The 26,842-nt window shown below is 39.7% G+C and overlaps 1 protein-coding gene across 1 annotated transcript; it reads left to right on the plus strand.

The window, feature by feature from the left end:
* The first annotated feature begins 96 nt into the window (after positions 1-96).
* DNAAF5 (dynein axonemal assembly factor 5) lies at positions 97-26,184 on the plus strand. The gene is made up of 13 exons (XM_066198290.1): positions 97-643; positions 1,250-1,434; positions 2,363-2,487; positions 2,914-3,029; positions 6,976-7,208; positions 8,899-9,111; positions 11,224-11,367; positions 15,234-15,402; positions 18,042-18,189; positions 21,754-21,904; positions 23,212-23,368; positions 24,591-24,782; positions 25,289-26,184. Exons 1-13 carry the CDS (start codon positions 97-99, stop codon positions 25,426-25,428), a joined length of 2,520 nt encoding a protein of 839 aa, XP_066054387.1. The 3' UTR covers positions 25,429-26,184.
* Positions 26,185-26,842: the final 658 nt, after the last annotated feature.

Here is a 26,842-nt window from a genome sequence, read left to right on the forward strand (position 1 = left end):
TCCCCGCGCACTGCCGGCACGGCCGTAAAGCGCGCTCACGCCGTCGCGAACGCCCCGCGCGTCCCTGGCGACGCGGCGGCCGCGCGGTGCCGGATCATGGCGGCGGCCGAGGCGGCGGCCGGGGACGCGGCCGAGCTGTCGCAGGCGCTGGCGCGGCCCCTCAGCCTTCTCCAGCAGCCCGACTGCGGCCGGGCGGCGCGGCTGCGGGCGCTGGAGGACATCCGCGCCCAGCTGCAGGGCCGGGCGCTGCCGGGCGCGGTGCTGCAGGAGGTGTTCGCGGCGCGGCTGCTGCGGCCGCTGTCGCGGTGCCTGGCGGGGGACGCGGCGGAGCGGTGCCGGGAGCTCGCCCTGCAGCTGCTCCGCCACGGGCTCGCCCACGGCCAGCGGCCCTGCGAGGCGCTGCCCGTGCTCCTGCCGGCCCTGGCGCAGCGGCTGTGCCCGCCGCAGGGCGCGGAGCCCAGCGAGGAGCTGCGGCTCGGCCTGGTGCAGCTGCTGAGCCTCCTGCTGCAGCGCTGCGGCGCCTCCATGGCCCCCTACCTCGGCGACATCGCCCGCGTCCTCCAGGCCACCCTCCTCGACCACTATGCCGAGGTCAGGCGGGAGAGCTGCCGGTGTGCCGCGGCCTGCGCCCGGGCCGTGCCAGGTGGGGCTGAGGGATGGGCAGCGCTGGGGCGATGTGATGGGGGCAGAGGAAGGGACGCCAGGAGGGCACAGGGATGCAGGCAGGAGAGAGGTGAGAGGTCGCACACACCCTCACAGGTGTGCTTTGCAGGGTTTGGAGGATCTGTTGGAGAAGAAACCATGCCAAGAGTGTAGGCTGAGCTGTTACATGTGGGTAGTAGCAGGAGGAGGGGCTAGGGGAGGGTATGTGGGCAGTGTTCAGCTCTGATACTGTATAAAGTTAAAGCTGCCTGCTACTTAAACACAGCAACATTAGTCAGGCTGCTGTTCATAGAGGGACAAAAATCATGTTGCTCCAGATCTATCACCCACATAGAGAAAGAAATAGAATTACGGAACAGCATTGAGCTCTCCCCTGCAAATGCACTAGTCCATCCAAAATCATCTTGTACTGCTGGCCCCAACAACTTGGGTGTCATGGACATATCCATGCTACATAGAATCAGAGAGTGGTTTGGGATTGAAGACGCCTTCGAGATCATCTAGTTCCACCCCTCTACCATGGACAGGGATCCTGCCCACTGTGGCAACTCACATGGTTGGTGTTTCTGTCTTTCTGCCCTAACAGAGCACTTCCACATGCAATCAGAGTCTCTGATAAAACCCCTAATGCAGACAATCTCCCACCAACACTACAGAGTCCGTGTTGATGTGATTCAGGCAACTGGAGCAGTGATACAGTTTGGGAATGGAAAGTCCGTGGATGATGTCCTGTCTCATCTGGCCCAGAGATTATTTGATGAGATTCCCAAGGTGTGCTTTTCATCCTTCTTTTTCTTGGCATTTATTTTAAATCTGTTTAAAACCCATCCCCATTGGGTGTGTGTCTTGGTGTTTCCCTCCCTGCTTCCCCCATTTTCAGCTGTCTTACATTCAGCTGAGATCTGTAAATATGTCCATTATGGTTTAATCCCAGATGGAAATTAAGGACCACACAGCCCCTTGCTCACTCCCAGCTCATGTCACCTGTCCTGGCATTGCTCCCTCAGCTGTTTGTGCAGCTCCTCACTAGCAGAGCTCGAGACACCCAAAAGTCCTTGACTTAAGGTAAACTCTGCCTAGCAACAAGTAAACATCAGTGTGTTATCAGCATTGTTCTCACACTAAATCCAAAATACAGCACCATAGGTGCCTTTTTGTTCTAATGGGTGCCTTCAGTTCTGTCTTAAATTCTCTGTCACATCTCTCTGGGCCTTGATTCTCTGGCCTTTTCAGATGCTTAACAAACATGGTATGGGACCCTTTATAAGATGCAATTAAAGCAGCAATTTTAAAATTAATCTTTCCTTTGTAGTGAACAGAGAAAATTTTCTTCTGGAGCTGTGCTTGGAAAGCTACAAATTCCAGGGAAATGTACATTTCTTACATTCTCAGGAAGGAATTACCCATGAGAATTTAGTTTTCTGAGCTAGGTCTGTATCTTGTCTTCCTCTCGGAGCTGTGCTTTTGTGCAGCAAACAGTCTAAGACTGACTAAGTCGGAGTGAAAAATGAGAATGGGACTCCTTGTGTGTTCCTTAAGATGTTTCCTGCAAGTAAGAAAATGCTGTGTTCTTGTAATTTCTTCTGAGAGTATTGACATGCTTCACCATGTCTTATATACTGAAAGCAAATATTGATTTTAATATTTTTCTCTCTTTTTCCTGACACCTTTAAAATAGATTTTTTTTGTCTCCCTGTAGGTGCGGCATGCTGTAACAACTGTCATTGGAGAATGGTTGTTGCACCTACGAGACAGATACTCATATTTTCACAAACTGATCCCTCTGTTACTTGGCAGCTTTACTGATGAAATTCCTGAAAATACGTAAGTGGAACATTTTGTCTTTTTTTCCCCCTCCTTAAATAGATATCAAAGAAATGTTCCTAAGTTCATAGATGTCTTGCTTGGAGGTAAAAAAAAACACTTCTGTTGTTTATTTGTTTTTTCTTAGACTGAAAATGTTAGCATTATCTTCAGTAACTTTTGTTATACTGTCCTTTTATGCAGCATTCAATTAAGTGTGAGAGAGACAAAGACAGGGGTGGACAGAGACAGAAATATCCCTTGGGAGAAGAGGCCTCTGTCCACTGAGTACAAAAGAAGTATGAAGTCTCAATGTGCCTAGGTTAAATGGCAGGAACGTTTCGCATCCTTTCAGCTGAATTCAAGTAGTCAGCTTTTCCAGAAGTCTCATTTAAAAGTGTTTTTATCTGGGAGCATGGTGGTATAAAACTCTTATTTTATATCTAGGAAACTGGCTTGGACCTACTGGGAAAAGATAGGCTTGCAGTGGGAGAAAGAGAATGAAGAAGATTTGAAGGATAAGATGGATTTTAGTGTTTCACCATCTCATTATCCCAAAGGAGGTAAATGTTGCACTGAAAGTGGTTTTTGCTTTGTGAATAATCTCCAAGAGCTGCAGTGCAGTACTGACAGCAGAGCAGGATGTGTAATATTCATTACAATATGTAATATTAATGTAGAGAGGTAGCACGTATAAAATATATATAAAATTATTTCTATTAAATTTAAATTTTAAAAAGTGATTGTTCAGTAACCCTAATTTTTTTTCTTTTTTTGTTAATCCAAAAAATCATTTTGGAGAAAGTAAATGAGGCTGCCTATGCTGAAAAAAAGGCAAAGCAGTGGTGCAGAAACAGCAGTACGTTCTACATTTGCCAGGTGCACAGTGGGCACAGAAATGGCTGGAAAGGACGGCAGGAGGAAAGAACCCATGAGCTAAGTCCTTGAATAATGAGTGCAGGTCACAGCATTAATGATCCACATAATTAGTGTGGAAGAAAAATTTGCAAAGAAATTGTTTCAGACTTCTCTGTGAGACACTGGGATGCTACCTAAAATCTGCCAGTGTACATGAAGAATGTGGGAACTGAGTAATTTCCTTTATTATACACAAACCCCCCAAGATATGCAGGATGGGTAGTTTACTTTTTAGTACCATATGATTTATAGGTGGCTTTCAAACACTGTGTTTGCAGTAGCTTGAAGCTTGTTTCCTGTCTTGAGTTCACAAAGTTAATGTTTAAAAATATGCATATGGGAGCTGGGGGAAGAGAGAGTTTAACTGGCTCATTTATTGATTTCTATACTCATATTTAACTGAACAAAAACTCTTTTGGTGTGAAAGAACAGGTTCATGCTTGACTTGTGCCTACATGACAATCACATCACAGAATACCCAGCAGCAAAATCCTTTCCATGACAGTGGGTTCCGGAGTTCTTTCTTCTTTGAAATTACACTTCTTTTTTTTCCTTTAAAGTTGTTTTACTCAGTAATGCTTGAATGAAAGGGGAAGCTCTTCATAATGGTGACTGGTTTGACAGAACTGTTTAGCTTTGAAGGCAGGCAAGTTGATCTGTCATCCTTCCCAACCTTTCTTCTTTCCTCCTTATTTTATGTATAATTTTACCTCAGGGGTTTGGAAATGCTAAGGAACGCTTTTACTTCCACTAGTCATGGCAGAAACATACTTCTTCTCCCGGCAGTCAGATAATCTTTTAACAGACATCAACTGATGAAGTTGAGTGTCTGAGCTCCAGTCACTTATTTTGCAATGAACTTGATGTAGAGAAAGTCATAAAAGGTTCAATTTCATTGTCCTTGGAACAGGACATTACCATTTGTAGAGCTGATGGGGTTACCTTGGTTAGTTCTGTCTAGGTGTGTGTTGGGGTTTGTGTGTGTAAATTGTTTTGGCTGGGCTTTTTAGAAAGTGACATCTACCAATTACTTCATAATTAAATGATATGTGATCTCCCAAATAATCTTCTTAGCACAATAAATATACTTCATGAATTTGGGCAACATTCCAGCCCCACTTTAAATTGAATTTTCATGCAATTTTCTTGGTAGAATGATGCAGTTAAGGCTTGAATGTGACATACATGTCTGTATTTTTATATATGTCCACATGTAACTAAAGAATATTTTAAAGAAATGGCCTGATAATTTTGGACTTGAATCCCAAGTTAATGGTGACTTTTAGGTGTCATTTCCTGCTGTTTATCTTTACTTCCAAGTTGTATGTCTTATTAATAGTCAGGCTTGATATGACAATAGAAGAAAAATCAGAGGAAAGGATGATTGGCTGTTTAATCCTACAGATACAAAACTTTATCAGAGACACCAGTATACCTTTTGTGGTGTCCTACCACAGACTGTGGATGGGTGATTGTTTTACATGTGTCCTTTCTCTTTACTCTCCACGAGCATTTGGTTGGTTTGGTTTTTTGGGAGGGGGGTTTGTTTTGTTTGGGTTTTTTTATATGATAATGATGCATTTTAGTACTTTGTTGCCATTCCTTGTGACTTTAGTGTACTGGAATATTTTTTTCCAACTGTGAGTTTTTACTTAAGTAGCTTTGTCCAGCTGTCAGACTAATGGAGCTGCCATAGGAGGCCCTGCTTTGATCTCCCAGTGACAGATCCTGCAGGTCAGAGCGGGACCAGAGGGAGCCCTGGTGTCATCCAGGCAACTGCACAGCTTGCACTGAGCCCCAGCACTCATTGCCTCAGGATACAGGTGCAGACAGTTTATAGCAGGGAAGTCTTTGACAGGAGTAGCTACAGGGATAAATGCCTGCATTTGAACATCTGAAATGAAGGAATTGCTGATAAAGAATGGTCCAAATTCTTCAAACAAAATTCTGCCTCGGGTCAAATAGGATGCCAGTCTGTATTTGCTGTCTCAAGTTGATTTCTTTATTTGACCTCTTGCTACTCATTGTCAGCTTTCATAATCCAAAGTGTTTCCTCCATTGACAAAAGAAGCAGCAATTCATGTCCTGATGCTTGAATTTTATTTTTTCCCTAGTTAGGTATTTCATAGGTATTTCTAAGCCTCTAGTATTCTCAGACCATTTACTTTAGTCAGTTTTCATTTTAGCATTTGTAGTTACACAGGCCAGTGCAGGAAAATATCCTGAGACAGCTCAGTCATTTTCTTCCTGAGCATTTACAGGAGAGCTCTGTTTCAGAAATAAAAAATGTACTCACATATTCGGTGTATTTTGACACCTCACCTCATAATGAATGATGTCTCTTTTTTAAAACAGCATGTGAACATTGTGAGTGGCAATTATGAAATCGTGCTTGTCAAAGAACAACTTTTCAGATTTTGTTTGTATAAACATATACAGTGTTAAGAAAAGAAAGTAGACTGTAGGAAAAGAAAATCACTGGAAAAGTTTGTTGCTGTTTTTTGGAAAGGGCTGTCACAGCTTTATCTGTAAAGCACAGAACAGGATGTTTGTTAGATGTTTGTGATATTGGTCAAGTTGCTCATCTGAATCTCAGTGATTTATAATTAACTAACAGGTAAATTTGGTGATTACCAGGACAGTACAGTAGGTATTTGTTGGGAAAGGTAAGTTTATCAGTTCTCCAGAAATCTGCATCCTTTGTTGAAACAGGGAATATATAGTTGCAACTTTTGGGTTCTGTTTGAAGTCAAAAGATAACCACAAAAACTCACTTTCCACAAAGTCATTACAAATTAAATTCAGTCTTAAGAAAAGAAAAACATATCTCCCCCCCCCCCCAACTCCTTTATCATAATTTTAAATGTATTATTCAATTTTTGAAACACTGAAGAGACATTTCAGTAAGCTGCTTTTCCTGGAAAAGCCTTAGAAAGGAGATTATATAATAGCTGTGATTTTTAAACACTATCCTGATTTGTTACACAGCATCTGTACAAGCCACAGTTCCGTGCCCTTTCTGCCTTCCATTTGCCAGATACACTTTTAACCTTTTCCTTTAGAGGGCACAATTGACATTGTCCGTTTTGCTGCAGCTCATGTCTTCTGTACTGTTTGTGCCTTTTACTTTCTTTCCTCATCCAAATTTTATTTGACTCAGCATTTGCATGCAAAAGTCTCTCGTCTGTGGATCTGTGTGTGTTTCAGATTATTTTTCGTGGGATTTGTGTTGCTCTCAAAATTAAAAGGGAATTATTAAGCTGTGTTTTCCAAAGTGGGTAAAGACACACATTCATTTCAATTCTCTTTCTCTTCTCCTTCTGTAAACGTTTTAAAACATGAAATCTCAATCACCATCCAGTAATAAATACATAGATATTGAAAGAGCTGTGTGGAGTTTTAATTCTGGAATGTATATTAAAGAAATGCAACCTGCATAGGTAAATTCCTCAGCAGCATTTGGAATATTTTGTTCTGTGCTGAAGCAGACACCCAAAACTCTTACCTTGCAGCTTTTAAACTTCTCTGAGGATTGTTATGCATTGGCTTCTCCTTTGATATTTCTTTTTGGGTTGTTATTGTTTCTTCTAGAGACTCGACCAGGACTGGGTTGTCGGGAACTCGTGTCGAGAAACCTCTCCAAAATCCTCCCAGGCCTCTGTCATGACATGACAGACTGGGTTGAAAGCACAAGGGTCAAAGCCTCCCAGCTGCTGTACACATTACTGCTGCATGCAGAGGATCACATCACCCAGCACATGGAGCTGCTGCTGAGAACTTTGTACCAAGCGTGCTCAGATGAAGAAAGTGAAGTGGTTAAAAATGTAAGTTTGATCTGTTAAAGTAGCTGTTGTACACTGAATAAAGACCTTACAGTCTTCAGTCTGTCTTCTGAAGGTTGGCTTTACCTTAGGTCACTGGAAATTACCCATGACTGAAGGGTCAGGCTCAGGTTTATATGGATGTTAAAAACATGTGCACATTATCTTTCACTGATCTGTTAAAATAAATGTATTCCTCTACTATTGGTATGAGGACCAATAGTAGAGTTATTTAAATACTGTTTAGTTTGTATGCCAAGCCCATGAAGCATTGATAATAATCTCTCTGAAAATTATAAGCAGTGGATTAAAGTGTAAAAGCCTTGGAGCAACAAATTCAATGTAAAAAAATGTGCAGGTCATGCCCTTTCAAGTTAATTTCACTTACCTCCCCCTGCTCCATAATCCAACCATATATTGAAGGATGTTTATTCCATGTGATACCCATATTCAGTGTTTGAATCTTTGACCTAATGCTTGGAAAATGCAGGGTGGGAGGGTTGTGAGGAATAATTAGTTTGTTTTTTACTAACAGTTGATTCTTTCAATGCTTTTATCAACAAACCAGTAAAACAGATGCAGTTGAAGACACGAGATAAATTTAGCAAAAGAAAGACAGGTGGTACAAATGCTTTTACAATTTTAAGATAAAATCTTCTGTTCCTGTTTCTACACAAGGAAGAGAACATATGTATAACAAAAACATATCTACATAACTTACTCTAAAGTTACAAATTCTATTGCTCTGGGAAACTGGAAGAATGTGTTCTGCTTGCTGGATATAAGAACCTAAAGAAGGGCCTGAGACTAAAAAAACTAGCATGATTCAAGTATTAATTAGGTGCAAAAAAAAAGTCATAGCTAAATCACTAGACTATAAATGATAGAGAAAGGGAGATAAGCTTTCATTTTTGGAGAAATAGGCAACCATTAAATCCATGGGATTGGAAGAAGTGTTCCTGTTGCACAGGTGGTCCTGCAGTAGTTGATTGTTTCTTTATTCATGCACATGATTGTAAACCTTGGGCATCAGTCAGGCAGTAAGCCCTGGTGTGGTGGTATTTCGTGTGGAGTACAACATCCTGATACGTCTGCAAGGCAGGAATGAGATCAAAGGGTGTCACCGTCACGGGGAATACACAGTAATTTCAGCCTTTCAGTTAAAGTAGTAAGATGGAAAGCAGTGGGCAGTTCCCCCATAGCATTGCTTCCACACTTAACTGGATCTGTAATGTCAGCTTCAAGGTACAGTACAATAACAAAAAAATTTCTTCCTTCAGGTTTTTATAGCTACAGCTTTTAATAAACAGGGTGTGATACATTAAGGGCAAGCCTGAGAACAGCATTTGAGGGACAAAGTGCTAAACCACTAAATGTGCAACATCTGTTTACTCTAAATTGGAAACTTTATTACAGTGAAGTTGTACACTTTGTTTCTATGCACTCCTTTCTCATGGAAGTTTGTCTCATGTGGGGAAGGCTGCTTGCAATGCCTTATTATGTGCTTACTGAACATGTCAAGAAAATTTCTTCATGCATATAATCATTACTGAGTGAGTGGGAAAGGCCTACAAGGCAACTGCTGAAGCATTTAAAATAACAGCTGGAATCATAAAAAGAAAAAGGCCATGATATGTTGAATAGTCTTTGTGTTTTCAGGGAAATCCTCAAGTTGTTCCTGTTCTTTTTTCAGAGTGTGAAGGCAGCAGAATTGATTGGAACGTTTGTCAGCCCTAAGGTGTCTTTGAAATTGATCTCCCCAGCCTTTGAGCAGACACCCAAAGCATCCTGTGTGATGGTTCTGGCTGCAGTGATTCGAGGTAGCCCAAAAGAAATCTTAGAGCCTCATGTGACCCAGCTTGGCAACACACTGTCACAGGCTGGAGTCTGTCAGCGGTCTGAAGAGGTGAGGAAAGCTGCAGAGCACACAGCAGGATAAAGGCTTTGTCCAAACTGCTTTCTCACTTACTCTCCCTAAATGCTCCCATTCCTATCCCTCCTTTGCACACCTATCTCAGGATATGGTTGTGGACATGTGTCTGAGACAAAACAGGACAAACATTCTTCATGAGCCGAGTTGTGGTCTCCTGGGCAAATCTGCTGCTTTCAAAAACTTACCAACAGTCCATCCTCTCGGCAGATGTAGGTCCAGGTTTGAGAACTGCTGTAAAAGACTTCATATAGGGGTAAGAAAATCAAGAGGCAAGGCAGGGAGAGAAGCAGCTGTTTAGTAAGTGTTGTACTGACAAAGCACTACCCTGGCTGGTCCTGAGGCAGAGTTTAACCCATGTTTTGAAATTCCTTGTGTTCACAATCCAAACAAGATCATGCATTTCAATCCTCACCAGTAAAAATGACTGAAAAAATTTTATAGTCTATTGTAATTGGCATGTTAGGTTTCTCAAGATGCCCTCTTAATGTTATCTGGTTTTTGTTTTGAATTCTTATTTTCCATTTTAAAAGACAGGTACCAGTACTTTATGTGTAAATTTAGGAGCCCACTTACCTTCGGGCTTGCTTACTTCTCTTTAAGTGAAAGTCTAGAAGGAAGACCTTTATCAATTAGAAATTTACTTCCAAGTGTATCCTTAGGTAACGGCTGAGCCAAGAGACCATTTTTATTTTAGCATTTGAAGAATATCCATCAATTGCTATATAAGGAGATGAGAGATTGTCTTAAACACGGAATGGATACTTTTTAACCTGCAGGATTTTTTTCCTTCCCATGTTCAAATGTAGAAATAGATCTGTTGGAGATGCACAAGAGGAATCCCTGTAGTTTTCCCAACAATTTAAATCCCGTCTTTCATTCCACCAGAAGTTTGTTAGACCTCTGCTGTTAAGATGACCAAAAAAGGGCCAGTGCTGTGCCTTGAGGAACTCTGACTTCATGTCAGATGTAGGCTTCCCTTAAAACAGTTATTCATGTGTGCAGACTGAATCTGGCCTAATTGTCTTTTTGAGCCAATGTAAGAAATACATTTCAGGTTCTTCCCTCATTAGGTTTCTTCTCTAATGGAATATGTACCAGTGATGCAGGAATTAACCTTAATCTCCATGAAGCCTGTGATGATTAGGAGCTCATATAAGTGGAAGCGCTATAACCTGATTGTTCAAATAACAATTCCCTGAGGTATAGCTGCAAAACTGCTGTGAGGTTTAAGCTTACCACTTCCATTTGGCATTACCTCCAGGAGTCAGATCCATCTGCAGCTGAAAGTCTGGCAGAATTGTTCCAGCCTTTAGTCTTGAAAAACAATCTCTCTGTATTTTAGCCAGCAAATGCTGCACAGACACTGTTTAGCTAAGGATTGACCATGTCCATGAGATTAATAACACTTATGGCTAACCTATTCCTAGACTTGATTTATTTTTGGGGACTAAATCTGTAACAATGGCTCCTTGTGTTCCCTGACAGCTTCATGGATATCTGATGCACTTTATCATAGAAGTCATGGCAAAGTAGCTGACAACAGTATTGACTTGAACTGCTATCAGTTGGATCAAGATAACATGAATTATATGGCATCAAATGAGATAAATTGGCTGAGATAAAAGCAAAGGCTCAGGTTTTTTTGGTTTATGTATTTAACTGTCATTGTTCATCCAAAACAGTCAAACATGGAATAATATTTCAAAGAGTTGTAACAAATATGTTATTAATTAACAAATTGCACTTCAGACAGAGAAAGTACTATTAGCAAGCACTCCCAAATGCTTTGATGTTTTTATTCACCATTCACCAGTGGAACCATTGTGTGATTAAGAGCAGGGTCATTTAAATTGTTAACAGGACAAGGTAAACACAAACAGTGTGGGAGGAAGATTATATTGTATTCTCTAAAAAGTAGAATATAGGTAATTAGAACAACTAACATGGAATTACCAATATGTTATCGATGTAAGGGATTATACAGTGCTCAGATTTTATTACTGTCGTTTCCCATATCTCTCCTTTAAAAAAAACCTAATATTTGCTAAGAAAACATAATAAATATGTGTTTTTATTAATAAATAGGTCTTTTATATGGAGCAGCTGCTTTATTGTGTACAAGCATTGATTGAAGTGTGCCAGGAAGACTGCAGACAAATTAGCTTGCAGCTAATGAAAGTTTTGGTGACCATAATGGCAATACCATCTTCTCAGGACCTTAAAGAAAAGGTAAAATATGAGCTGGTTTAATATTTTGTTGTGTTCTGTGTCTATTGATAAGACACTTTGTGGAAGCAGAGCCGTAATTATTTGTGGGGAGTATTTGTGGCTAGTCTGAGATTGTGCATCTCTGACAGTGCAGACTGTACATGGTTAATACTAAAATAAAGTCTGGAGTTGGGTTTACAGTTTGGGACAGCAGAGCCTGGAGAATTATGTTTCTTCATAAGTTTGATTAAGAGCCCATAGAGTTAAAATACATTCTGGTCCCAGAAAAGGCCCTGGAATTCAGTTTTATTTTGTGGTCAAAAGCATCTAGTATAGGTCTGTAGCTGCAGTTATAACTATAATTTTCTTTTTCTGTAAGTGTGTTTAGGTGAGGTTTCAGAATAGATGGCTTGAGGTGCATTACTGGAGCATGGGAATCTTGGAGCTGGGTGGGAGCAGCCATGAGCCTAGTAGAGCACTTTATTTGGGTGGGTATTAACAACCTGTAGGTAAAGTTTTGGAACAGAAAATGTCCAAGATTTTATGTTTGTTCTGGATTCTGCCTTGGGCATGGTGGTGGTGCTGGCTGAACTGTTGATGTTTACTTTTTAGTGGATATAAGTCACTGTGAATATTCGGTTATATGCAGGAATAAACTGAAATTTATTTTCTGACCGTTAAGGAGCAATTCACTTAGAGGTCAAGAGTACCACTAGCCTTAAAAATGTGATGGTTTCATAGTGATTTTTTCATCTTTAGCCAAACATCAGACTGATTTTACAGTAGTTGACCTTTTTACCTCCCCACAAGAAACAAAAGTTTAAATGTCACAGGAATGCTTTAAAATCAAGGACAGCTGTACATGCCCAGATAATAGATGAGCTTTTTTGGTTCAGCATTATCTCACCCCTCTTATTTTTCTCTTCCTCTTTCTTCCCCGAGCTAAATTTCATATAAATCAGCCAGCCATCCTCATGCAGTACAATTATGACCTATCCCAGTTGTCTTTTTTCAAACACACACCTTAATTGCAGTGGCTATTCTACTTCCTTTCCTCTTGCTCCCAGGCATGGTATTCCAAAGGCCTGTGCAGCATCAGTATTTATGGCCCCAGAGCTGACAGGCTGCCTCCGAGGAGATGTTCTCTAAGAAAGCTCTTCAGAAAGAAATAAAGAGGAGCAAAGCTTGAAACAAGTATTGAAAAGACTTCACAGGTCATAGAGGGGTGGGATGATGATCTGTCTTATGGAGAGTGGGATTTGGGGGGGTTGGAGTTTTTGTTTGTTTCCTTGGAGGGTTTTTTTAGACAAAAAAAAAAAAAAAAAAATCGGTCCGGGTAAGCCTTAGACAGATGGAGCTGGAATGTTTTATGGTATCTTGCCTGTTTATCCTTGCAGTGGTCTATAAAGTCAGCAATGTCCATTTAAAACCTTAGAACTTCATACTCCTACCAAGAAAGCAGTTTCATGGAGATAAATCCTGATTTTCATAAACGGAAAACTTAATCTCCTGAGATTATTAAAGGTTTAAGATGTTCCTGCAGTTCCAGATGATTTTTTAAGTTGACAGTACTTTGGATGAGAATCCTTTTTCTCATTAGCCTTTCTTTCAGCTAGACACATAGAAAATCTGGCAGTGAGATTACATAATTGCAATATTTCAAAATTGTCACAAAGACAAATATGGCTTGAATTTTATTTTTTTTCTCCAGTTACTGACTATTCCAAAACTTCAAAGTGAGCTGTACAGCTTGGAGAAGGCAAGGAGTCCCTGTTAAAATGGCTTAGGAACATGCAGAACAAAAGTATCACAGTTGCTGTACAAGTATGAATTTTTTGTTCAGAAAAGAAATCTGTATTCAGACTCAAAAGATTTTGAGCATAAACATAAATTATTCAAAAATTTGCATTATAGAGCTTCAATTCAGGCTTTACTGTAGGGGGACAGAAAAGCACTGAGATAGTGGAGACCACAACTGCTGTGAGCTGGTGGGGAACGCTCAGGTCTGACCTGATTTTTGGCTTTGTGTCCATCATGTTTGTGGTTGCTTGGGGCTGAGGGAATGGACCAAGACCACCACTGAGCACAGCAGAGCACAAGGAGGAGGGTGGGGCACAGCCCCAGAGAGGCTGAAGCTGTATCAGTTGGGAGAGTGTTAGTCATGATTTCGGCTTGTCAGGGATTTAACTAGTGACCTAAAGATGAGTGCCCTGTGCTGTCCTGACTCTTCGTTCAGCACACTGAATATTAGCAGGAAAATATTGTGTCATTAAACCTGTTAGCTTTCAAATAGAGGAAGAAAATCACCTTTGCTATTTATTTTTGTTTAACTGTGAGACACTGCTTAATGAGAAAACATGTGTCGGTCTGCTGGCATATTTAATTTATTCTCTTTTATTGTTTCTAATTACATTCTTGAAACCACAGAATTCACTTTAAATCATATGTGAACAATGTATTTTTTTGTATCTCTTGTTCAATGGAAAAAAAAAATCTTGTGTGTAATGGTGGGATTAATAATGGGGAATAGTTTCTGTCCTGACACATTCTGTAAAATGTTCCAATTAATTTACAAGTAGCTTATATGTAAAATATTCATTTATCTGAGTTGTTTTGGCTGTCTGGCAGAATGCTTCCATAAAGGAGAAATCTATTGTGCTTGAGGCAGGCAAACCTGCTTTAAGAGTAACCTTTGTCCTTAGCAAATCCTGATTTATTTATTTTTTTTCTTCGAATTCTCATTTATTTTCTCCACATCTGGTACTCCCATAAAAACATCTTTGTCTGGAGAGTGATTAGTCTGGAAGAGTCTAAAAGTCCTAGACATGTTTGAGCTAACTTGTGTGGTTGAGTTCAGCTTAAAAATATTAAAAATATGAGTACAATTTGTAGTTCTACTGAAGCACTTGGAGTCCAGTGATGTCACTCTCAGCGCTGCACTCCATCTTCCCCTGCTGGAACTGGCCCTGCTGGCAGCACATGTTATTCCTTAGTGAGGTTCCTAACAGAGCCTTGCTCCCCATTCTTGATTCACAGTCTACTGAAATCACCAAGACTACAGATCCTGCTTCCAGCATGCTTTTAATCTCTTCCTTGGAGAAGTTTTATACTTCTGGTAGGAGCCTTCAGGAACTGTAAAAGCAAATTTTCATTTGCTTTGAAACATATCTGCTGCAAGTGATTAGGAGAATATATAGGCATCCTTGGCAAGCATGCTCATGTCTGGAATTCATTTAGTAGTTATTTTACATGTTTCATTTGTACATGTTTTATTTGCATGTGTCATGGAATAGTCTTAACTCTAAATATGAAGAAGATATTTCTGATGTAACAGTGAGTTTTGGTACTTGTAAGCTACAGAGATTGAGAAACTCAAAATGAGCCTGCCCAGCTACTACTATTATCTTTCATAATTAGAACTGGGGGGAGAAAGGGAAGAGGGGAAATGCCATGTCTTCTCTTACCTACAATAGCAATAGTTTCTAGAAGCTGCCATGGCTTGGGATTGTGAGAAATTCCCCTTATTTTTATGCTTTAAAGCATTCTTAAATTAAGGAGAAAAATCACTACATCTTTAAAACCACTAAGAGCCTGGTTTATGATGTGGTTGGGTTTTGGATAGGTCTGCACATGGATTAGAGACTCTCTCATTTTGCTGTTAGTTTGCTGTGTTCCTGATGATTTCATTTTGAAATCAGGACAAATGTTTCACTTCAAATGAAAGTTAATGGATGTTGTGAGGACAGACATTAAATATCAGCCTTGATTGTTTAATAGAAACTATGAAAATCTTCCCATGTCCCTTCTGTTCTTACAGAATGAGTTTTACAGGAGTTTGGGGTTTTTTTAAATTATTTCAATTAAGTATCATGCCTCTGTTCTAACAGGTGGAGAAAACAATGTCTTCATTAGCTGAAGTGCAGCAATTGGAAAGTTTCCATTGTCTCTACAAGCAGCACATAATTGAGCTGCTGGAGTGGGTTTCAGTGTCCCGTGAAGGGTGGACCTGCTATTCCCCAGAAGTGTTGCAGTTTGAGGTCATCGCAACCCATTCAGGTACGACTTACTTACTTCTAAAAGCCTCCAGTCAGAATCTCCACAGCCTGCAGACAGATTCTGCTTTGTAATGAACAGTATAATATTCAGAACCTTCACAAGAACATGATGGAAAGCAAAAGAAGTGTTGAAGCAGCCCAAATGCTGCAGGGAGAATGCTAAAAGCACTTAAGGAAAAGTGAATGAAATAGGTGAGGATTAAAGGGGAGACACACTGATGTAGCCTGTGTCCAAAAATCCATCTTTTTATTCCATCTGTTCACTAGTCTTTCAGAGGACCTCTCTCTAACAGACACTTGCTCACTGTTGCTGTCCAGCACGTGGCTGTGCAGAGGTGAGTGACACACATCTCACCTCACACCTTCAGTCCTGCACAGTGAGCGCTCCTCTGCCACAGCTCCCCAGCTGCCTTCTGCAGCAAGGGACATGGTGGCAGGCAGTGCTTTTCACCTAGACACACATTTTAAGATTATTAAAATGAAATATTATTTTTTATTTGTTTGGTTTTTTCCTTTCTGTTGGTTGTAAGGGGAATGGAGACAGTCACTTCATCAAGTATCACTGTGGCTGCTGCACAGTTAGATGTGGACAGGTATATTTTAAAGGAATCTATCTTCTACATTTAATCTTTGAATCGCAAAAAAACTCCCATCAAACCTATGTGAAGCAACTGCTTGTTGGTTTGTGCAGCAACCAGGATAAGTAATTTTTTTGGTTTTCATCTGTGGAAAGAACAAAAAGTTACTTCAGCGCAAGATTTGAGAGGCCAACTTTTCTGTATATTTGTGCTCCCATTTCCATGACTGAGGGACTTCTAGACAGTTGTCTCTGTTTTCCTTAATGCTAAATAAATCATCAAATGTCTGGGCAAACATTTTGGCTTGCACCCAACACTGGTAATATGCTATTGTCTGTGTTTTCTGTCTGACACAGCAGCTCCTAGAGCTGTTTTTTTTTCTTTCTTTTCATTCCCACACATAATGTTGTTTTTAATCAATTTAATCAGCTTTACTCAATTCATATTTCCCAGTTTTTACTGTTTTTCAGGAGCGTATGCTTAAGCTGAAATTAGCAATGTAGTTTATTTTGTTTATTTTCCATCTGTTGAATTTGCTGTTATCAGTTTGATATAGTAGTAGTATCTTGTGAATGTCTCAGAACTCACATGAAGCAATCTTGAATAAATGCTGTGAAAATAAAGACCTATTTGTTGGCACAGACATTTAGCAAACTGCAGTTCAACACCCTGTATTGCTTCAGTCTAGACAGTGAAGATTTGGGTTTTTTCATTATTATTTTAAACATTAAATTTCCAGATATTATTAAATGCTATTGAGCTTGTTTTGGAATCTTGAATACTTCAATCTGTCCATCCCATGTGTGAGGAATATTCTTGTCATCATAAATACCAGTGTTGTGTCTCCTCTGGAAGGATTTTCCGAGTTAGTGGAGTTGAATGGAATGTGCATTTTAAGGATGAAAAGCTGAAGAAGTTCCTAAAGGAAAGTAGTTTATTGCAAAAATAGAGCAGAAAGAGCATTCTACACTTGCAGAATAAAGGATGTGTACAGTCTTTATGTACTCTTCCTCTTTAAAAGCAGGCAGATGTTAGTCATTATCAAGGAGAAAGGCACAAATTTCCTTCAGTTGTGGGGAAATAACTTCTTAAAATGTTGGTATAACAGCTTAAAATTTTGTTTGTTTGTTGTTTAAATCTATCATAGGATGTGAAAATATTAACAAACTAAAGAGTTAATTTAGAAGAGATTTTTTTATTTCAAATAGCTTCTAAAATACGTCATATTTTAGATTGTCTCATAAGATGAAAATAAGCACTATTGAAACAGAGAGAAGGAATGCTGCTGCAGTAATTGTATTATCCAAGTTTTGAAGCTGATCCTTTCAAACAAGCCCTTTCTTATGCCTCTGGGAGTCATGAACATCTCAAATGCTGCATGTGGAAAAACTTGAAGGAAGAAAAAAGTGGAGTTAAGGCTGCTGTGTCCAGAGGTGTCAGGGTCATGCCAGATCCAGTGTAGTTTTTCATTAAGTTTAAGAAAACCAAAGCTTTGTGCGTAGTCTCAGACTTGCAGGGTTATGAGGGAACAGCATTAATCCTCCAAAAAGAGCCAAAATGCCCTCAGGTATTGACAGTCCCAGCAACTCTGGGGTGTCATGGCTAGGTCCATTCCAGAGTCATGAAATGATAGAATGGCTTGGGTTGGAAGGAGCTTTAAAGACCATCAAGTTTCAACTCCCTGCCATGGGCAGGAATACCTTCCACTATTCCAGGTTACTCCGAGCTTCATCCAGCTTGGCTTTGGACACTTCCAGGGATGGGGCAGCCACAGTTCCTCTGGGCAAATGTGGTACAGCTATGGCAGGCTGACTAAATGAGACATGGGGAACTGATCCTCAGGCTGCCCTGGCCAAAACTGAGGGTACCTGAGCCCGTGGCAACATAGCTGGGGATTTGTGCACCACCTAATACAGTGTCACCTCAACACCTGCCATGCAAGAGTGGGTGGCTAAGGTCTATTTTGACACCATTTATATTAAAAATGTTAATGCACGCACATATGAAACATCCATATAGAACTTACTAGTATTCTGAAAAAAGCCTTCTGTTTGTTTGCTAGGTCCTGTCATAGGTGAAGCTCTGGATGACTTTATTCTCATTCTGAAGACGGGTCTCCAGCCAAACAGAGATCCCCAGATGCGGTTAAAGCTTTTCACTGTTTTATCCCAGTTGCTGCAGAAAGCAAGTGAAACCATCAATTCTCAGGGGTAAGTGGAGGTCTGATTTCACACAGCTATTTGAAAACTCCAGTGGCATTAAGAAGTAATGACATGTGAGTTATTTAACCCCTGTAACCATCTCCATGTGAGCATGGCTGGAAAAAGACAGACTTTCTCACCATCTTCTACAGCTTATTTTTCTTGCTGTAATTTTTAACAATGATTAGGAGGGTAGAGTGCAATAATTTAAAAAAATATAAAAATGAATGGAAGTCTTGACTTCCTCCACTGTAGTCTTCCTACCTATTAGGAATAGTGCCATTATTGGGAATTAAAAGGAATGTCATGCAGATCTGGATAGTTCTCAAAAAAATGAAGAGCTGTGGTTGAAAAGAATACTTGTTTGAAAGCTAAAAGAGAGATTCTTGGAAAAGAATTGGGTAGGGTTGTTTGGGTTTTGTTTGGTTTTTGTTTTTTAATTTTCTTACAGCCAGCTCCTAAATCCCTAAATTTTGCCTGTGGTCATTGTAAGGAAATAGTTAAACACGCCAATAAATGCCCATTTAAAAATGCCCAAGATATTTCATGATGTTTGAAAAGCATTAAACCAAATGTTTGATAAGGTATTATTGTGACTGAAGATCTAAGTCTCCTGTTGCCTGGCAATATTTATGCATTGCAAGTACAATCTAAGTATAACTCAGGTGCTTATGAAACTCCTCATCTATAACAATGCCAAAGGGGGCCTCTTTTACCATTATCAATTTAACCTAAGTGTACAAACACTGGTGAAAAGTTCTCCGGAAAGGGAAATTATCAGTGTGCAAAAACCAGAAGAATGTTTCTAAGTAATTGAGTGAGTATGGTGGCCACACAGCAGCTCTGAACACAGCAGTGCTGGAAGTTGTTTTGCTCAGGGCAGTGTGAGTGAACGGCCTTTGTCAGGACAAGATACATCCAGGGAGGGTCGCAGACCTGTTTGTGTGAAGGATGGCTCAGTCCAGCTGAACCAGTCCTCTGACAACAAAAGCAAATGAATTTTACCAGTAGGTTTATCTTCAAGACTAAAAAGCATTGGAAGCAGCTAAATGCCTCTTTGAAGTCTTGATCCTGCTTACCATGCACACAGCAAATGTTTTCATGTAGGAGGTAAAATGTAGAGTTTTTGTGTTTGAAGCATTGTTTGCAAAACATTTCTGGAAGTTTTGATTTGTAAAAGCCAATCCCATTTCATTTCAAATTACCTGGGTTTAGGATGTTAAATTAAAAAAAAAAAGGAAACAACAACAACATACACAGAAAGCCCCAAGACACAACAGTCCATAAACATATAAGGCAAAGTGCAGCAGTGTCATAAAAGCAGAAAAGGAACCAATGCAAAACAAAAATGTATAAAAATAATTAACATGGAATAAAAGTTTAAGTATGCAACTCTGTAGAACCAATTTTAATGCAAACCCAAGCTCTGCTTTGTACATCTGCGTAACAACAGGGTATTAATATATCTGCAGATCACATTTTTCTTCTCCTGTAACCAGTTGAGAATGATGTATCAACCCTGTAAATACAAACAGCACAGACAGAGTGTGCCCCTTCCCGGAAATGACTGACTTTTAGAATTAAGTTACACAGATTTTCAACAATAAGATCTGAAAATGGAAAGAGGGAGAATTTAATTGCATCAGCAACAGCAAAAATAAAATGTTAATGCTAACGAGAGATAGTGTGGGGTAGTAATTGTAAGTTCCAGTTGCACTGTGGCATTCACTGCTGTCAGTAATTTGTTTAGTTCTTGAAATGGTTTTCAGAGTTTAGATAGGAAGGCTTTGGGTTATTATGCCAAACACAGTTGTGTGGTCACCTAATTGTGTTTGAGTCTGACTTGATTGAGTCAGATAATTTCCAGATATTGCTTTTCTGATTCTGTTTTAAGGCACTAGAACAAACAATCTCACAAATAGCACAGCACCACAGTTAACATAATGCTGATGGAATTTACCTTTGTGTTTTGACAGATCATTTTCTCTCTGCAGTTTAACAGGTTCTATTAAAAACAGAAGCAGCTACTGATCAGGTAGCACAGACAGCACAGAGCTGCTTTTAGCTTTGGAGCCAAAAGGAGGTTTGGAATGATGGTGATCATTAGTTTCATTTTTTTCTGACAACTTTTTTAACAGGAAATTATCAATGCTCAGAAATGTGTTTAAAATACCACATCTAAAGGATTTTACAGATTTAGAGGTGTCTAATGAGATGTCAGATTTCTTGTTATTACTTAAGTGCCATCTGCTGACAAGAAGCAGCAGTGGATGGATCTCTGACTTCTTCAGAGTCCCCTTGCCAAGGGGAAGCAGCAGCCAGGTATATCTGTTTCCATCATGTTGCAGGTGTGTGTCAGCACATAACTGAGGCCTGGCAGTGCAGCTGCCTGTGCTTTAGTCAGGTAATCCCTGGATAACAGGGACTACCTGCAGCGTGGATTCCTTTTAAAGTGCTCACTGGTAATTGTTAGTTGTTAACATGGACCTGTTATGTTCCTCCTGTGTCTTGGCACATCACTAAAGGGGCCACTCATTCACCCTGGCAGTGTAGGACTCCTAGAAAAGTCAACAAGAGCTTGTTCCCTTTGTATCAAGCAGCAGGGTGGGGATGTGCTGTTTGGCACTCAGGGAGCTGCAGTTTGAACAGAGCTCTGAACACCGTGGGACAGTCAGGCTGGGTTCAGTCTGTTTGCACACTGCCAGCTGCTCTGGAAGGCAGGGGCACAGGGGATAACCTGAGCCTGTTACCAGCCATAGCCAGCACTAATGTCTCTTTGATGCAGCAAAGTATTAATTAAATTGTCAGATCTATATTTTTTTCCCCTTTAATTTGAGATTGTTTGAGCTGTAACTAAATGAGTGTGAGGGAATCCTTCCTATTGTAATTGCTGACCCTCACAGCAAATTTTAGCATTATAGCAACCCATTCAATGGAGGAGGAGGGAAAAGCATCAGCAAAAACATCACAGTTTTATGTGTTTGTAATAAAAACCCCTAGTATTAGCATTGGCACCATCAGAAAATCCTACATCCCTCTCATCTTTGGGGGAGACAAGTTTCTGAGCCAAGAGAGCTGAAATATTCTGTGTAGGCTCCGTGCTGTATCAGGAGTTCAGGTGTCATCAATAGCATTCATACTTCCCACATTATAAATACTTTTCACTGGCCTGTCTCAAAGGGCCTCACAGATATTAATGAATCCTCACAGCATTGCACAGGGTGTTATCTCCACTGCACAGGCAGAGAAGGTGAGACACAGACAAGGTAAGTAGTTTACTGAGATAACACTGAGTCATGGTCATTGCCTGAAGTGGGAGAAAGTCTAGCCTCCCCTTTCTATGAATGTTAGGTATTTGTTTAAATATTATCTAGAAAAATTAAGTTGTGAAAAGCTTATCACATGCATTACAATCACATTGCCTTATAAGATGTTGTTTATTTTTTTACAGACCCTTTTTTATTTCCCTTTTCTGCCTATGTTTCTATGACAGAAAATTTTCTTTTACATCCTGTCAGTCTCTTTATCACTTTCTCATGAACCTTTATTTTGCTTTCTTATTTTTGGCTTCAGGCTGTTCCCTAGCTACCTTGAGACTGTGATAAAAGACATCCTGGCTCCTAATCTGCAGTGGCATGCTGGAAGAACAGCAGCTGCCATCCGTGCTACAGCTGTATTGTGCCTTTGGGCTCTCATCCACTGTGAAATGCTTTCACCAAAAGAGGTAAATTCTCTCTTTCTCATCCTTCGAAATCTTAGGCAGGAAAGCCAAATAAATGCAAGGGGAAAAAAGATCCTTAGAGCAAATAATATTTTCGGAAGGACGTACTGGTTTCATAATAAAATTCATTAATTGTAATTGAATGTTAATGACTGAAACAATCACTAGTGGGGGGATGATGACGTCCAGATAAGAGACCTGAGGCCAGCAATATGCTGAGGTGTAAAACTGAATAGCATCAAATTTTGTAGGGTTTTTTTTTCAACAGATCATCAGTTCTGTAGCACAAGGTACTGACTGCTGTGAACACAACAATTTGGGTGCTTGGGGTGCTTGACATTACTGGATCTGCAGGCAGAACCTGTGCAGCAGCACTGGAGCCAGCCAGGACGTGCTGTGCTGTCACGTGGCAAAGACAAGTTGTCTGGTTGCCTTGGAGCCCACAGGTCCATTTAGGGGGAAAAAAAAATCATATAAAGATTCTAAGAAAGGACAGGAGGACTTGAAAAGAAACATGAGGAGTATCTATAGAGACTGGAGTGCTAGCAAGGAGTGCACTTGAAGAGATGTTACCCACCCCTGATTAAGGATTAATTGAATCTGAGGGAGTTTTTTGAAGATTCTTTCCTAACAAAAGTAGCATTTGGAAATTGTGCACTGGAAATATGTTAAATACAAGGTCATTTTTAAAAATCAATTTAATTTAAATGTTATTAAATGTTCACAGTCAGACCTTAATTGAACAAAGTGCTTAAACACACATAACTGGTTGAGTTCACATATACAGAAACGTTGATGTCAGAGACCACTGTTCTAGCAGAACATTTTTTTCGGAATCGGTGCCTTAATGCCTATTTCTCCTTAATGAGTGATGTGAAATACGCGGAATAAAGTGAAATTCCGAGCCCCCGACACATCCCAGCCCGGCGCTTCCTGTCGGAGTCCGGGCGCCATCTGCTGGTCCCTGTGCGGAGCCCTCGGCTCCGCCTTGCTCCGAGGCTCCACAATTTGGGGATTTTCTCTTAAAGGCGAGGAAGTTTTAAAGATTTTACAAGCTTAAACATACATATGAGCTCCATAAAACTCATCTGCTTGTATACTGAGTGTTCATGAGCTGGGTGATTGACTGGTGGATTTTCATTTTCCAAGAGGCAAAGTTAGAGCTCTGTAACTTCAGGGATTTTCAGGGTAATGTTTATAGCTAATTTTTTTAACTAAGCGAACAAGTATCTGGCACAGTTAATGGTAAGTGCTGTAACATTAAGCATACTTTTTCTATGCTTTTCCTATTTCTGTTCCTTTTCCTGTAGATCTTAAAAGTGAAAGATGGGCTGATGCCCCAAGTTATTGCTTCCATGGATGAAGACTCTAAAATCACTAGACTGATGGCTTGTCGTATTGTTGATGTTTTTCTGAAAGTCTGTGGGAGGCAGTTTGATGCAGATAAATTTAAGAACACTTACACAGGTATGTGTAAAGATTTGGTAGATTTGGCATGAAGGTGTTTTAATCAAGATTGCAATGTTGAAGAATTACATTTGTTTTTTTACCCAAAGTGCCACAGTTTGCTCAACTTTTAAGGGTTTGGCAGAACCGAGCAGTATTCCCAACGTCATTATCCATCAGACCACTAGGTGGAACTTCACTCAATACTTTGGTTTGTGCAGGGCTTGCCAGCAGCTCATCTGCATTGCTTCAGAGTTTGGACTATGTGAAATAATGTGCTAAGTATAGTGAGAGCAGAACAGTACTGCAGTGTATAAATGGAAGTCACATTGTTCTCTGTGCTGTGTTTGAGAGCCAAGAGCAAACCATTTCAGTGTACCATAAATAGACCTGAATAGGTAGTGGGTTGGGTTTTATCTTTAAAAAAAAAAAAAAAAAAAAAAAAAAAAAAAAAAAAAACCAAGAAAACTCTAATCTAGGTCTTTGTATTGCCAGTTAGAGCTAGGAGCTCTAATGCCTCTTAGGATGAAGTTGAAGTGCTAAACTATGAATCAGAAGTACGACTATGCTTTGTGCCAGGATTTATGTTCTTATACATACAAATAAATTTGGCTTTCCCTAATTCAGCATCTTAACAACTGATACTTTTTCTTACATGGCACACTAGAAATCCAACTACAGACATTTTTATTTTAGAGAAATACATGATCAGATAATTCTCAAAGTATATATGTCTTTGCATCTTGCATATTCATGTAGTCTGCAGTGCAGTAATTCACTGAAACAGTAATATTTAATAATGTAAATAACTCATATTATTTAATAATTTAATATCTAACTAATAGAAATGCTGTGCTTTATAAAGGATAGAAATTCTTAAACTCTGTAGTTCTGTAATGCGTAAAGATATCCGTAGTTTCTTGTTAGGAGTGCTAGATAATGTTCAGTTAATCTAAATACTTCTGTATATGTCTTTTATTAATGTTTGGACAGCATCATCCAATAACAATGAACAAGGAGCTTTTAGGAACAGTGTTTTATATGTTCCTAAAACATATAAAATAAATATTAACACAAACATAAATATATGTTTTATAGAACATATATTTATTATGCTCAAAAGCCAAAATACATCAGAAATGCAAAAAATAATTTAAACGTTGACAGAATAAATCTGTTTTTTTTCAAATGCAAAAGCCAGCTCCTCTGTTCACAGAGCATTTTGGTTATTGCTCCTTTTCAGAGGTTTTAAAGCGTCTGGATGATGCCTCGTGTGATGTCCGACTGGCAGCTGCTCACACCTTGGCTAATTGGTTTAAGTGCTTAAAGGACAGTGATGTGAAGTCCTCAATGGAAGGTCATGTTGAGTTTCTGTACCAAGAACTGTTGGTACATCTCGATGACCCGGATGAAAACCTCCAAAAAGCAGTCCTAGGTAAGAATTTCTGTCGTTTCAGTATATTTTTAACGATGTTTTTTAAATCATTGTTTTGAGCGTTCATGAAAGCAGCACGTTCAGGTAGAGGATAACCCTGCCAGGCTGGAGCTTTCCTTTGGGTTTCAGTGGATGAGCTCTGACCTTTTACCTGTGTGCAGAGTGAATGCTTTGCCCAGTGTTCCCCAGGGGAAGTAGCAGGGCAGCAGAACTACCAGAGACTTTATAGATGGTAAACAGGATATGGAGCACAGAGCCCAACAACTGCAGGGTGTGACCATATCCCAGGGGAGGGGCTCTCTGGAATTTATTAGTGTAGCAGCCTGTGCTGAAGAACATAAATGTCAAAATACAGACCTCAGCAAATGGGGGAGGGAGGAATTGTGTTGCCATCACTGCATCACTTGTAGAACAATTTCCAGGTTTTCTTTCAGCTACTTTGAGGGAACTTGGGCAGAGAAACACAAAGCAGCTACTGATTTATAAAACATATTTTTGTCTTACAGAAGTTTTAAAGGAAGGAAGCATTTTATATCCAGATCTGCTGGTGAGAGAAGTTGAAGGGGCTGTACAAAAGCATCAAACACCCATCTATTGTAATCAGCTGCTACATCACATTCAGTCAGCCAAGGAATCAGCTTTATGAATCACTGCTGAGATTCTGGTTAGGAAACTGATGTGAAGTCTGTATGACCTGAATTATCTTTGTATTTTTGTTTGGTTAAGAAAGGCTGAGCTGGAAAAAGATTGTTTTTTCTTTGTAAATTCAGTTGGCTCATTTGAAAGTGAAATTGGCACAATTCTATGTTCTTTGCAGTTTGAACAGTTCTTTGTATATCCTAGCAATAAAACAATGTTTTAATTCACTTTGCATTGGTTTTTCAGATACAAGGTTTAAAGAAGGAAAGTTTTCCCAGAAATTTAATTTTTTGATTATTTAATAATTTAATGTCAGAGTTACTAATGTAATGCAGCAAGCATTCAGTCTTTCATACAGCATTTCAAACTGGATAAAATCACACTTTGCAGAGTCAGGTATGTGATGACCAGTTTTATTAGGAAAAAAAGCAGCCAAACTTCTCTTTCATAATGCAGCAAAGTGTATGTTTTGAATATTCATATTTATGCTGATAAAATAGGGATATGATAGGTGGCAGTAAAAGAATAGTTCTTATTTTTATTGTATGACATTTCATGACTGAGAGTAAAGCTGAAACTTTTTAATTATGGTTTATACATGGGAAGAAATGTGCTGTTTCGTCCTTTAGATTAACAGTGTTTATATTTTTGTACTAAATATATGTCATTTGCAGTTTTTGTGTTTATACCGCTGTGCCTTGGAAAGCAAGCAATGTTTGTTTGCATATTGCTTTGAAATTAAATTCTGTGACTTTAGGTTAAAGCTTGGTTTGGGGTTTTCTTCAATAGCTTTGTAGCGTAAGTTTTGGTGTCGTCTTCTATTCTCAGCTGTGTAATAAAATAAGGGAGCTCCTAGATGTTTGTCTACTCCATTGTGGGGTAGGGTGCTGGGGTTTTTTTGCACACACAAATCATGGAAAATCAGGAATCTGATGTGGGTTTTTTAAATTATCTGTATCACAGACAGAAAGTGCTCTTGGGCTTCTAATTCCCAAGTGCCTTGGCTTTGTGTCAAGTCTAAAAACAGACTCAGTGGGGGTTGTTCATACTCCTTATGCTGTAGGAAGTGCTTGTGTTTGTTTGTCCATCTGACCTAGCTTTACCTTTTCAGGCCTGTGACATAATTGTGAACCAACCCATGGTCTGTTTACAGCAATGTCTACTTTCCTTTCCAAAGAAACATTTGAGACAGATTAAACACACACAAGACAAGTTTTATTCCTAGCTTAAAGGCAAAGTCAAACTTCTGGCCACTTCACAAAACAGTGGGTTGCTTTGAAAATTCTCCAGAAAGGAACAATAGTACTAATGATATAGAATAGTTGAGGAGTTTCTTATGGATCCAAAAGCTATTTTGCATTCCTGTAGAATAGGATACTCATTTTAGGTCCTTTGTACTGTCTTTGAAGTTCAGCTTTCTT

This window comes from Chamaea fasciata, unplaced genomic scaffold, assembly GCF_029207755.1.
Source record: "Chamaea fasciata isolate MVZ Bird 193981 ecotype frontalis unplaced genomic scaffold, bChaFas1.0.hap1 SCAF_16, whole genome shotgun sequence".
Lineage (NCBI taxonomy): Eukaryota > Metazoa > Chordata > Aves > Passeriformes > Sylviidae > Chamaea > Chamaea fasciata.

Bases quoted from the DNA above. Each gene is read 5' to 3' on its own strand.
- DNAAF5 (XM_066198290.1), top strand. From the start codon at position 97: ATGGCGGCGGCCGAGGCGGCGGCCGGGGACGCGGCCGAGCTGTCGCAG. The intron at 15,403-18,041 runs GTACGACTTACT...TTTGTTTGCTAG, and splicing joins GGTCATCGCAACCCATTCAG to GTCCTGTCATAGGTGAAGCT. The intron at 24,783-25,288 runs GTAAGAATTTCT...TTTGTCTTACAG, and splicing joins CCTCCAAAAAGCAGTCCTAG to AAGTTTTAAAGGAAGGAAGC.